At 48.7% G+C, this 13493-nt stretch overlaps 2 protein-coding genes and 1 long non-coding RNA gene across 6 annotated transcripts in view; 1 reads left to right on the top strand and 2 right to left on the bottom strand.

Moving 5' to 3' along the window:
* The window catches only part of PGM2L1 (phosphoglucomutase 2 like 1), a 112956-nt gene extending 100441 nt beyond the window's left edge, over window positions 1–12515 (bottom strand). The window contains exon 1 of one of the 3 annotated variants that reach the window (XM_064576929.1): window positions 12379–12515. The gene's annotated coding sequence lies outside the window, so the exon portion shown is untranslated. Of the gene's footprint in view, window positions 1–12157; window positions 12285–12378 lie in introns of those variants that run through there. The other 2 variants (XM_064576928.1, XM_064576930.1) reach the window with 2 other exon arrangements.
* LOC135362371 (uncharacterized) overlaps window positions 1–13493 on the top strand; it is a 61211-nt gene that overhangs the window by 39121 nt on the left and 8597 nt on the right. The gene's annotated exons all lie outside the window — the stretch shown is intronic.
* KCNE3 (potassium voltage-gated channel subfamily E regulatory subunit 3) lies at window positions 1105–12513 on the bottom strand. Of its 2 annotated transcripts, none has more exons than XM_045894432.3 (3): window positions 12379–12513; window positions 6431–6583; window positions 1105–3180 (listed from the first exon to the last, which is right to left on the bottom strand). In XM_045894432.3, exon 3 carries the CDS (start codon window positions 3138–3140, stop codon window positions 2841–2843), a length of 300 nt encoding a protein of 99 aa, XP_045750388.1. In that variant the 5' UTR covers window positions 3141–3180; window positions 6431–6583; window positions 12379–12513; the 3' UTR covers window positions 1105–2840. The 2 variants fall into 2 exon arrangements, with proteins under 2 accessions (XP_045750388.1, XP_045750387.1); XM_045894431.3 differs by lacking the exon at window positions 12379–12513 and adding an exon at window positions 12158–12292.

Genomic DNA, 13493 nt, shown 5'->3' with positions numbered 1-13493 from the left:
TAGAGGAAGAACTGGTGGACTCTACTTAAGTAACTATAAGGAATACCTACTAATTAGGGTTGTTATGAAGGTATTAAGAGCTAAATGAGTTAATGTGTATAAAATGCTTAGACCGCCAGCTCACATATAGTAAATGCTCTTAAGTGTTAGGGCAGGGGTTTCTTTGATCTTTTTTACTTATGAATCCCAAGAGTGCCGAGATGTGTGCTTGGCACATAGTAGGCCCTGTTGAATGAGTGCTTATTGGCTCAACTGATGTGCTGGGATCTGGCCAGCAGAGGGCAGAACCAGTGCAGATAAAATATCCTGTGCACTGAGGAGGAAGTGCCATTGAACTCCAGACAGTTGGGTGGGGGGGAGGGGAGTACTGAGGTAGATTGAGCCCCTACTTTGTGAATTCAGACCAATAAGTAGCTCTGGGCCTGGAGGTTGCCCTGGTGTCTGTAGCTCTTCTTTTGAACTTGTGACTGACCACTCCATGCTCCCCTCAATAAATCCCCTTTTGTGTTAATGCTAATATACATTGGGTTTCTGCAACTTGCAAGCAAAAGAATTTATATTCTCTTATCCCTATAAGTGTAAGGACTGTGTGGAGGGGAGCCATTTCCATGGGTAGGGACACTGAAGTCCCAGAGATGCCACACTGGGCCTGCTTCCTGCTCAATTTCTCAGCCAACCACTGTCTTTAAGAGTGTGGTTTCACCACATTTCTACCCGCAAGCTTCCTTTGTCTTGTTCTCTTCTTTCACTTTGCTCATTTAGATCAGTCCTATCTTTCAAAACCCAGTTCAAATTCTACCTTTCTCTGAGTCCTCTAAATCTACTCAATCTCATTTCTTAAAATCCTTCTAGCCTGACCATTCCTATACTTGATTGCATTTCCTATTTTATTTGGGAGTTTGGGCTGGGTGGTCTCTAAAGTCCCATTCAACTGCAGATTTCTGAATCTGTTGTCTTCCCATATGTCAAATCTTCTAAAGTAGGTCTTCACCTTCTCCTTCAAGAAGAGCTAAGGAAAGGCTTGAGCACACAGGGGGCTCAGCACAGATTTGTAAGGAGTGAACACAACTAACTGCTCATGGGAGTGAATGTGTTCTGTGATCATTCAAGAAACACATAGGCATTTATTTTTATTTTTTCCAAGTGGAAGTAGCTTCCCCCTCCCCTTATTATACAAGCAACATACTTATGGTCAAATAAATCAAATATTACGTAGATTTTTTAAGTAGGAAGGGAAAATCACCCACAATCCTTCCCTTCCGAGATAACAGCAATTAAAATATTCTTTCAGAGTTTTTGCTATATACAAATATGTATGTTTCAATAGGGCCTTCTGGACAGAACAATGGGAGGTTCCAGCCTGGGATTTGTAGCTTGTAAAGTATTCACTCGCCGCATTGCACGTATTAGACTGAACCATATGAAAACTACTGATAGTCAGCTGCTTTTTGACCTACAAACACAATTTTATGATTTAACCCAATGTCTGTGAAGCCCAGAATGTCAGAACTGGTAGAGCCCTTAGAGAGTTTCAAGTCTAACTATTTCATTGTGCTGACAAGGGAAAAGGGTCAGAGAGAGAAGTAACCAGCCGGTTCACGTACCAGAATCCTTCCACTGAACCAGGTACCTACCTTTCATACTCTCCTCCTTTTAATTTGATAACCTTCTAGGTGTGATAGTAATCTTCTAGAAGCAGGTTTCAATTTGGTATCAGAAAACTTCTCCCAGAATTTCATCAAATCAGAAGAGGCTGTGTTAGAGGGAGTGGCGGGAGATGTGGCTGGGAGGGGCACGGTGACACAGCTGGAGAGGCACGTGACCCATGGAGCTAAAACAGGTCACCATTCAGGGCCCTGCACTTGTATGGCTCCTTAGCATCATAGGAGGGGTCCTAGTAATGTATTCACATGGTAATATGTGTTTGTCATATTTGCAAAAGCAGGCAGTTTTTGAATTCTTTGTCTTAAGGAGGGCCCACAGAATTGTAGACGTTTCAGGCCTGGATCCTGTCCTGTGTGGTGCAGATTTGAAAAGCACTAGGCATGGAAACCAGAGTTCCTAGGTTCTAGTTATGGCCCTGCTCTGGCCCAAATGGCCAGAATGGTACTTACTTTGCTTCCCTCACAGGGAGTAAAATCACAAACGTTAAAATGTCTTGGAACACATAAAATGTGAACAAATATAAATAAGTCACCTTACTCAGATTCTTATCTGTGATACGGCAATCACTGCTGCTTTTCATGGTCATTGAAGATAACACATCAAAAAATGTGTCCTCAGGAGCGCCTGGGTGGCTCAGTTGGGTAAACGTCTGCCTTTGGCTCAGGTCATGATCCCAGAGTCCTGGGATCCAGCCTATGTCAGGCTCCCTGCTCAGTGGAGAGTCTGATTCTTCCTTTCTCTCTGCCTCTCCCCCTGCTTGTGCTCATGCGTACTCTCTCTCTCTTTCTTTCAAATAAATAAATAAAATCTTTAAAAGACATGTGTCCTCAGGGCATCTTCCTGTTTCATCTCCCTCTGCTACAACTTCCTTTTCTCTTTCCTCCAGCCTCTAGCCCCCAGTACTCCAGCCACTGGGCCAGTCATTGGTTATTATCTTTTGCTACTTCTATATATTTGTTCATGGGGCTCCCGCTGTCTAGAAAGTCTACCTTTACTGGAAAAAAAAAATCTTCATCCACAAGGCCCTGGTCTGCCAGCCCTTCTCCTCCCACCCTAATGATGACCTCCCTTAGGACTGTTTCTTGTTGCTCCTACAGATGGGGACACTGAGGCCTGGTGTGGTCCATAACTGAGTTCTGGTGTCTTGATATGCTGCCATTCCCAGCCCCCTAGGGTCAGATCATAGACACACGGTTCTTGATGTACACGTGATAGGGGTCACTGCGCTTGTCCACTTTGCGGGAGCGGGTATATCCCAGGATGAGGCTGCCCACGGTGACAGCAAATAGAAACATGACGAAGAGAATGTACATGTAGGAGTTGTCATCACGGCCAGGTAGGCTGGCCTGCCGCTCCTTAGGCAGGTTGTCAGGCCCTGCCCGGCAGAGCAAGTTGCTGTGAAGAGTGGCATTTAGAGCCTTCAGCACTGCATGCAGGCTCTCATACCAGGTCTCAGTCCCGTTGGTGGTCTCCATAGCAACAGGGATCCAAGGGGGCAAGGAACTGGAGGATGCTCTGTTGGTGACAGAAAAGAGAGGGGATAGCTTCTGTCACCTGCGGCTTGAATTCCCTCCTGACCCCTTCAGACCCTAGCTAAAATCCCAACATCACAGTTTATTCTAGCTACCTGTTTACTTGTCTGTCTTCTCCATTAGACTGTAAGGTCAATGCAGGCAGGGACCATGTCTGTTTTACTGACTGCTATATACGAGCACCTAAGACAATACTCAATAGCCGCTCAGTATATACTTGTGGAATAAAGCCTTCCTTGACCACTGTAACCCATATTAATCTTTTTTTTTTTTGGATTCTATAAATCACTGAGATTTAGGCTACCAGGACATTTGGGCTTATTTACTCTAACTCCTTCCATTTTATGCACAGGGAAACTGAGACCCAGAGAGAATTAAGTGGCCTGTCCATGATCAGAGAATACTGGAAGGAGAGCCAAGAGTCCCTCTCCGTGATGGCCAGCTTAGAGCTCCTTTGGCTCCCAGGCCAGCTCCCGGCAGGACTGTGTGGCACCATCAGAAGACATTCCCCAGAACCCTCCTTCAACACAGTTCTTTTTTATATTCCACAGGCAGCATTTACAAGATGTTTGGGGATGGCATAGATTTCACTCTACCTGGAGGCCAGAGGCTGGGTCATTTGCTCTTTCAAGCATCCTATGTGCCAAACACTCTAGGTATTCCTAGCTATTGGGGGAAAATTCTGTTGGAAATGAAGTGGTGGGGGAAGCAGGGAGAGGCTGATAATCACTGCAGACACCAGGGAAAAGAAGAACAGGGTTGGGCTGGGGGAGGGGGGGAGGGAAAGGATCACTCAGTCTGGTTTGGGGTTTTACCTGCCCCAGAGAGAGAAGACACAGGCATCTCAACTATCCTGCCTTGTGACAAAAGGTCACTGGGTACCTGGTATATAATAAATGTTCCTTCTCCTTCCTCTCAGAGATTCTTAGTCTATAATATAGACTTCTATAATATAGAAAAATATCCAAAGACAGCCTTGTATCCTAGTCTCTGAAAAACCATGTCATTCCCTTTAAACAAGGCTCCACACTCACTTCTTTCGGGAAGACTTCACTGAGTGCTCCCTACCTCCCCCCCCTTTTTAAAAAGATTTTATTTATTTATTTGAGAGAGAGAGAGAAAGCATGAGAGGGGGCAAGAAACAGAGGGAGAAGAAGGGAGCCCAACGCGGGGCTTGATTCCAGGACTGTGAGATCATGAATGCTTAACCAACTGAGCCACCCAGGTGCCCCGAGTGCTCCCTACCCCTTAACCATACTCCACAAGCTTTATTAGCACAGCCTTCCCTTTTGGCCAGCACTTACATATAAGGCAATGTGTGGCTATTCTCTTGTGGTTGATAAGGGTATCAGCAGTCCACATGCTCCTGGTCAGCAGGGCTGTGTCTCTTCCTTAAGTCTAGGGGACTGCCCTGAGACTGGCTGGGTGTTGTGCTGATCCTCAGGGTCTACCTTGTGACTGGCTGGGTGTTCTTCCCTCAGTGGTCTCCAGTAAAGATGGCTACTTTAGGGACTTCTCCATAGGCCAAACACTCAGAGTTCACAGACTGGTTCCAAAGCCCTCCTTTATCTAGGTAGAGTTGTCAACCAATCGAAGTTAACAAACTTGACTATTACCCAAATGGCCTCTTCCCCAGAAAAGATGACAGTTATGACCATGAGCAATATTTATGAACAACTCTATGAATGCAGAAGTTGGGGGAGGGGAATCTAAAAAATAGAGCAGTCACCCAGGACTGGCCTACATTTCATGTAAGGCCTTTGGGGCTCCCTGCTACGTGGTGCTTGGACTACCCTGTCTGGATGGAGGAAGGGAAGAGAACAAGGGCCCATGGACTTAAGATCCAGGAGGCAGAGGTTTCCATCTGCTATCCCACTTGTCAGGTAAGAAATTTCTGCCTTCTGCTTCCCTCATATTGGCCAATGGAAAGTAGCAGCAGAACAATGAATTAATGGCCCAACTAATCATTCAGCCAGTCATCATTTATGAAGGCCCACTCTTGGGCAGGCCTCATGCCGGGAGCTTGGGTAGCTCAGACCAAGTCAGTCCCTGCACTTAGAGACACATTGTCAGCTGATCTATAATGCAGGGGACAAGCCAGGGACTACTGGGGCTTAGAGAAAGAAGGGACAAATTCTGATCAGGGCTCAGAGAGTTTCACAGTAACAGAGACATCTGAGTTAGACCTTGAAGGGTTTTTTGGAAGTAGAGAAGGTAAGAAAACAAAGAGGTGAACAAGCATGACAAAAAGAATGTTTAGAATAGAAAGTAGCATAGGGCGCCTGGGTGGCTCAGTTGGTTAAGCGACTGCCTTCGACTCAGGTCATGATCCTGGAGTCCCGGGATCGAGTCCCGCGTCGGGCTCCCTGCTCGGCAGGGAGTCTGCTTCTCCTTCTGACCCTCCCCCCTCTCATGCTCTCTCTCTATCTCATTCTCTCTCTCAAATAAATAAAATCTTTAAAAAAAAAAGTAGCATAGAGGGGTTGGAGTGTAAGATGTGTGGAAGGATAAGATAGGACATGGGATAGAGAGGCTGCCCTGAACAAGTCTCATGGACAGCCTTGACTGCCAGGCTGCAGAGTTGGAACTTTATCCTGCAGTTGGGGTAGAGCCATGGAACAGTATTTTAAAAGGGGATACAATGATAAGAGATTTGTGCTTTGAAAGGACACTTTGGCTGTTGTGTGGACTGGAGGGGGCAAGAATTAAGACAGGGAGCCTAGTGACAAGGGTCTTGAAATAGTTCAGGTAGAAGACACAGAGTCCAGACAGTTTCCTCATCTGTCAAAACAATTATCATCAGGAGTTATTCAATGGGTACAGAGTTTTAGTTTTGCAAGATGAAAAAGTTCTAGAGATCTGTTGCACAACAGTGTGAATACAGTTAATACTGCTGAGCTGTACACTTAAAAATGTCAATAGGGTAAATTTTATGTATTTTTTTTACCACAATTAAAAACAACATCATCCCTGCCCTGCCTCCCTCCAGGCTTGCTTGAGCATACAGTTTTATTATGGTGAAAAAAATGTTTAAAATCTATTCTCCATTTTTGAGAAGTAAATACATAGACACAGTACATACAATGAAGATGAAGTCTTCCTGTTCTCAGGGGTCCAGGACTCTCTCCCAGAGCAGTCACTGTTACTTAGTTACACAGTTTTCTTAGATATCCTTACAAGGTAGTTTTAACTGACAGGGCAGAGAAAGGGCAACCTGAATCTGGAAGACTCACCAAAGAACAGGCAAATCCTCTATGGCTCTGAGTCAGCTTCAGGAATCTCCCTGTGGGTGCCCTCGGGCTCCTCAGCCCCTCAGCCTCTTCAGGGTGTCTCTGGACACATCTGGGGTCTCAGTATTGACATTGGGGAGCTGGGAAGGCCCAGAGCTGGAATGCAGGGGACGAGGCAGGAAAGCAAAGAATCAGACACCCAGAAAACTCTTCAGAACCAGGGTGGATCCCCCAAGGCTGGGGCCCCAAGGGTTGTGCAATAGCCTTGCTGTGGGTGCTAACCCCCTTCCTCTTCCCTTCCCCTTCCTGCAGCAGCTGGGTCAGGCCAGTCTAGGGTTGCAGTTACAGGAACTGTGCCGTGGCCAAGGGACATCTGATTGCTGTCCCTCAACTCCAGGCCCGCGATGTCTCTATTGGGTGACTTTATGAGAAGCCTCAGTTTAACGTGTGGACCCCCGCTCAGGTACCAGCTAATAGTGCAGACTCAAATATTCCCTTTCCCAAGGGTACAGGTATCTTAGCAGAAGTCTCTAAAAGTCTGAAAGAGCCTGAGACCCAAGGGAATGATGCGTGTGGGCAGAATGGCAACTGGCAGTGGGGTCGATATTTTACATAGGAACAAACGATGTTCTTCCCAATGAACCTATCTGGATAGACTGGGTAGAACACGGTCACAGCATCCACACTATCTGTAGCACAGCTCCTTGTGACAGAAAAGAAAACGGCACAGATGCGGTGGCAGTTTTATTTTTGACGCGCAGGGGCTGGCTGGACCTTCAGAGTCCATCTGGTCTAACCTCTAGTTAACCGCCTTCAGCTTACAGTGAAGGAAATGGAAACCCGAGGAGCTGTCTTGGTTCAACTGCTACCTGTGTGACTTAGGGCATGTGACTTCCCTTTTCTGGGCCTCGGCTTCTGTCTGCATCTGTAAAATGAAGGGGTTCTATCTACATAATCTGGTAAGGTCAGCTCTAACATCCCACGAGGGTACAGATCACAAAACCACATTGTGAGATTACAGGAAGTTGGATAGGTTGGTGGAAGAGGCATTTTGGGGTCTTTCTAGAGCCCCTAAATCACAAGATAGAGAAGGCTGCGGACCTCGTTCTCACAGATTAAGATGTAACTGAGCCCCAGGACTGAGTTACACTGAACATTCCTGCCTAGATAAACGGAGAGCCAAATCGGTTGACTTGTTCGTTTTTCCTCTTCACAGCCAATCTGCCCAGGTGATCTAGCCAGGGAAGGAGGCAGACTGTGCAGAAAGTGGGGGTGGAGGGATAGTGTGGGGGACAGGGTGGGCTCTGAGGTGGGGTTCAGTGAGTGGAGTAAAGATTCATGAAACCGTTCATCCCTCACATCCTCCTTCAGGAACCTCTCAGGATAGACCCTGATGTTTGTGGTTCTGACAGGAGAGGCAAAGAAGCAACTGTTACATATCTTTAGGTGCTGGGTTGGGGTAGGAAGGAGGGCCTGGGTGCAAGGGCATCCTGCTGGGTCAGGAGAGACAGAGAGCTGATAAAGGGACAGGTTGATTCTCTTCGCACTGCTTCTAGATCCAAGGATTGGCCGTTGGCATCACTGAGAATTTTGTTCCTCCTTCTGAGCTCCTTGGCTGTACTCATCAAGATAAGTCACTGATTATAAAGTTCATAGTGGGGAGGGGGGAGATGGAGCTCTGCTCTGGAGGGTTCTTAACTTGAAACAGAAGATAGACCAGTTAAGAAGGAAGGTGAATAGTGACTGACCACGTGGAAAGAGATTTTAAAGATTATTTAGAATCTAGATTCTAGGCCAACTCCTGCATTTTGTAGACGGGGAAACTGAAGCTCCAGGAGGGAAGGTGACTTGCCCAAAATGGCAGGACAAGTGGAGGGCAGAACTCCGATGAGAACCGGGGTCTTTAGGGGCATGTGCTGTTCGGGTGCTCTTTCCACTACCAATGGCAACATTTCCTGGCATCTGAGTTGTGCATCACACCAAATACAGTCTCCTCGTGTTCTGAGGTATCAGGTCCTCTAACTCCATATTATTGCTTTTTCCTGCACTGCAGATTCTCACCAATCAAGGATCTGGTAAGGGGGGGAAGTTGGCATGTTTTGGAGGAGGAGTTAACCTTCCTTTATAATCTCATCTCCTGTGGTCCTTTCTGCTCCAGATGTACTCCTGTTCCCCCAAACAAGCCAGGAGCACCCTCTTCCTCTACACTCTGTTGCTATTTCCTGCACGTTAATAGGTTCTTCCTGAATGTTCTTTTTTTTTTTTTTTTTAAAGTAAGTTCTATGCCCGACGTGGGGCTTGAACTCATCACCCTGAGATCAAGAGTCGAATGCTTTACCAACTGAGCCAGCCAGGTGCCCCATCCCTAAATGTTCTTGACTTGAACTCACAGGTGTCTAATTTGGGGGTGGAGGTGTAAAAGCTGTGATCTGAAGGATGAACTGGGCATCTTAGGTTTTCTTTCAGGTTTCTCTGGGGAAAAGAGAAACTCCACCATTGGTTCTTTTGGGTTCCCCACTGCTCTGTTTCAGCTACTCTTTCAGAATGAATGTTTTAAGTGCCTGGGAATGTAGTAAAGAGAGGCAAGGCGGGGAAAAGTCACAAAAAGAAGATAGGGAGGGGATCCAAAGACAACCCCTGGGACCACACAGTTTTGCCATCGGTCCTTCAGGTGATCTTATCACTACCATTGACTGGGGCTCCAGTGGAGTGGGAGAGGAGTTAAAGGACTGGACCCTAACAAAGAGTTGGAAGGAGACACAGGAATAAAAACTGAGCTGGAAGGGATCTTAATAATCATGTTGTTGGTACAAACCCCATTCAACCAGAGGAAAGTAGAGCACCCCGTCCCTGAGAAATCACCTGCACAAGGTCTCAGTCCAGGGGTAGAGCTGGGACCACAAATAGGTATCCTGTCCACAGACCTTTCTACTTTTAGTTCCCTGTTGCCTGTAGGACAATCTAACCTCCTCAGATCATCATTTAAGCCTCTTTGGATGTGACCCTGCCTCTAGCCCCATCTCACCACAGCTCTCCCCAGTACGCTGTGCCACATGATACTGAACTGCAGGCCATTTTCCAAACATTCCTCGCACTTGCACACTTCTTGCCTTTGTTTATGCTGTTTTCTTAGGCAGAGAAGTTCCCTTCCTCTTTTTATCTTCCTGGTGAACTCCTATTCATCCTTCAAGACCCAGCTCCAATGTCACCTCTGTACACCCTCTCTTGAGACACCCCCCCTTGCCCACTCCCTAGACAGTTAGTCTCTCCCTCTTGTCTGTTCCTAAAGTGCTTTGCATAAAACCCTACTTGAGGACTGTGCTGTACTGAAAGTGTATATATGTGTGTAGGTATCGATACCTATAAATATGTATGCTAAACTATGTGCTGTGAGGTGTGAGGGCAAGGACCTGTACCTCATACATTTCTTTATTCCCTGGGCCTGAGCACATAGTAGGCACTCAAGAATATATGAATCAGTGCCTCTTCTTATTAGACCATCCCCCATCCAGCACACACATACACATTCATGAAAACAGTTTACAGTGAGTACTTAAAAAGCAACTTCAAGTGCAGAAACATACACCGTTTGGTTTGGGAAGGTGGGGGGGCTCAAAGAAAAGAAGCCATCTTGGTCAGGTGGAGAAGTGACTCAGGGGAGGAGGAATTCTAAGCCTTTTTTGGAAGCCCAGACATTCCCTGTACCCGAACCCCATTCAGTCCAAAGGGCAGACATTCTTGGCCCCAAAACACTAGCAGTGGTTTTGCCACCCTCTTCCCTGTGTACCTACCCAGGGTGTGGCGACACACACCCACCCATTGCACACACACAGTCCAATTCCCAGTCACCCAGCCTATGATCTTGCCTTTCATGTGTGCCTTTGATGGTTCCAATCTTGGCTATGTGACCTTGAGCACTGCATTTATTTCCTCTGAAACTCATATATGAGCTGGGGATAACTATCCCTGCCCTGTTTACCTTACATGAGGACTGGGGGAGACAACAGAGGGGAAGGTGTTTTAGAAATTGCCAAGTATCATAGAAGCATAAGAGAGAATTAGTGGGCAATCCGATTTCCTTTTCTATTTCCCTGCCCCACCTCCAGATTACCAAGAACAGCCATCCCTATGTTGCCCCTCCCTTCTCCCTTTGGTTCTCTTTCCTTGGGAGATGTCAGCAGGTTCTTATGACTCATCTTGATTCTCAGACACATTTTCCTCCTTCAAAAGCTTTCTTTGGGGCACAGTGGCGCAGTAGGTTAAGCATCTGACTCTTGGTTTCAGCTCAAGTCCTGACCTCAGCGTCGTGAGATGAGCCCCCACCTCGCGCTCCGCACACAGAACAGTCTGCTTGAGATTCTTTCTCCCTCTCCCTCTGCCCCTCCTGCTCATGCTCTCTCTCTCTCTAAAATAAATAAATCTAAAAAAAAAAAAAAAAGCCTTCCTTGTTTTTCATACTCTGATCAGCCCTATAGTCCCTTTCCATTTAGGGGTACCATTCAGTAGTCCTGTCGTTGATGGAGAACACACCAGAATTGGAATCAAGAGACAGGCCCCTATTAGGCCATGTCTAGCCATGTGTCTTGGTTAAGTCACGTCTCCACTCTGGGCCTCATGTTCCCCATCAGTAAGTTGGGGGTTTTGTCTTACCTCCCTCTTGGTGGGTATTTGGAGCATCCACCTATTCAGTTTATGGATAGAAATGCGTTTTGAGATGTGTGGAGTGAGTGAGGGATGAAGGTTGTGGGTTATCATCTTAAGGAGTCAAGAAAATCTGAAAGCAGTCTCCATGCCTCAAGCAAGGGGCTCCTCCGTTTGGAAACCAGCAAAGTGGATGGATACCAGGAGATAATGAGCGGCTTACACATTTATGATGCACCTTTGTAGGTGAAGTGGAGAGAACCCTGGACTAGAAGTGAGGAGACTTGGGTTCGTTCTGGTTCTCTCTGGTTTCTGGTATGTCCCTGGGCAACCTGTCTCCTCTCTGGGCCTCAGTTTCCCCACAAGAGTGGGGAGGAGGGATACGAGGAGATATTCTTCATGGGCCCTCACACAAGGGTCTGTCTGAACTCATCTATTTTCTGGATAAGAGAATCCCAGGTCCAGGCCCCTTTCCCCTCATGTCACATGGAGTGTGCTGACAACAGGACCGAGAGGCCTATTTTACAGGTGGTGACCCAGGAAAAGAAAGTACAAGGCATACAGCGGGTAGGGGACTTGCACAGGTTTACACAGCCTCTAAACTAGAACCCAGTCTCCTGACTCCCAGCCTAGACCTCCGTTATAAGCAACAGAAGGTGTCTTTGGGAGTCCCCAGGCGCGGGGCACAATGCAGTAGCGAATGGGCAAGTGGGCTCCGCGGAGCAAGCAGCTCCGGCCAAAGAAGAAGACCGCGCGGGGCCCCCGAGGGCCATTTCTGCGTATGCGTTCGCTGCAGCCCCGCCGGCGTTCGCCTTGTCTGTGGACCTGGAAAGAGCTTTCGAGACGCCGTCCCGGCGCGCGTGGGTGCTGCTGCAAGCCCCCGTGGTTTTCAGGCTGGGAGTGCCAGGGGCGCAGCTCCGCACTCCCACGTGGGGCCCCGGGATCCCTGCAGCTCGGTTCTGGGGAGGTCCAGCTCCGTTTGTGAGCCGCCCCCCACCTCCGGTCGGCGTTCTCAAGGGAGGCGGGAAGACCCCTCACTTCTACCGCCGGCTGCAGCGCAGCCTTCCCGACCCTGCGAGTGCGCCTTACCTGCCTCTCGGAAGACTCCGAGGGGCGCCGGGCTCTCGGTAGCACCCCGCACCCTGTGCTCCTCGGTGCCCCCGCACAGCTGCCCTCCGCGCTCCGGCTGCCGGTCCGCACACAGCCGGCGCGCCCCCTCGGCTCTGCGCCCCGACCCGCGCGCTCTGCTCCCTTTAACCTTCCCCAGGGCGCCTCCTCCCCCGGCCCCGCCCGGCCGCCAGCACACTCACTTCTCCCCAGGCTGGCTTCGGGCGCCTCCGCCCAGCTACTTGGCCTCACGCGGCTTGGGCTCCGACCCTTCCGTCCCCTGCAGCGCCTGCTTCCTGGACCGGAGACCGAGCGCCTCTCACTTCGCTTAAGCTTGCCCAGCCTGAGGCTGATCTCCCAAATGCCAGGCTGAGCGTTGGGTGCTGCTGGAATCAGGCTTTGCTCCTAAGTGGCTGTGTGGTGGTGGGCAAGTCACTGCTCCTCACCGGGCCGTAGCGTCCTCGCTGTAAAATGGGTCAAGTTCCTGCATGCATGCTTCGCACGGTGGTGGGTTGGGTCAGATGAGAGTGTAGAATCCAAGATAGTAAAGCCGATGGTCCCTGGAGAAATCATGGGCTTCTCACACAAACCATCTTTTCCAGACAGGAATGCAGAGGCCCAGTCTGGGGAAGGGACTTGCCCAGGCTCCCCACAGAAGTCAGCGACGGACCTCGGACTCAGAATTCCCTGTGCCACTTTCTCTCCTTCACCCCAGCGGATGGCCCCTCCTTCCAAGTCTCAACAGCTCCTCACAGGCCCGGACCATTGTTGTCCGGTCATACCTCGCTGGTCCCTGCCCCAGAACACCGTGCCCTTTCTGGCCCCTCACACTATTGCTTGCTTGCTGGTGACACTGCAGGCTCCAGAAAAGAGAAGCAGCAGGGACAGCTGGGAAATGAGGGCGGGGGTGGGGGTCAGGGTGGGGGGGTTGGCTATGGGCAGAGGAGTAGACAGTGACTGGGAGCAGCCTCTCGGGGACTCTGTGGGCGTCCTTATCAGAGCCCTCTTTAACAGCTTCCTGCCTGGGCATAATTAGTAATAAACGGCGACCAGCTCTTTCTCCCTTGCAAACCAAGATCTGTTCCAGGATATCTGAGGCGCATACCCTTATCAGGGAATCTCAGATTGTATTTAAGAAGTGCTGTCCTTTTAAAAAGACCCACCCCGCGTGGAGAGAATGCTGTACAAGATTGCAATTCTTTATCAAAACACATTACTTCCCTGTTGTTTCTGTGGTTGCATATTTTGACCCATCTACTCCTTTTTCTCAGTCTGATTAATCACCTCTCAAGGAAGTCATCCTGACCCTGGGCATGAA

The sequence above is a fragment of the Mirounga angustirostris genome, unplaced genomic scaffold (assembly GCF_029215605.1).
Source record: "Mirounga angustirostris isolate CCGP_5_RB_7025 unplaced genomic scaffold, mMirAng1.0.hap1 SCAF_13, whole genome shotgun sequence".
In the NCBI taxonomy this organism is placed as follows: domain Eukaryota; kingdom Metazoa; phylum Chordata; class Mammalia; order Carnivora; family Phocidae; genus Mirounga; species Mirounga angustirostris.
This window is presented reverse-complemented; position numbering and strand designations above follow the sequence as displayed.

What these genes read in the sequence shown, in the direction of transcription:
- KCNE3 (XM_045894432.3), bottom strand. Translation starts at nt 3,140, where the DNA reads ATGGAGACCACCAACGGGACTGAGACCTGGTATGAGAGCCTGCATGCA.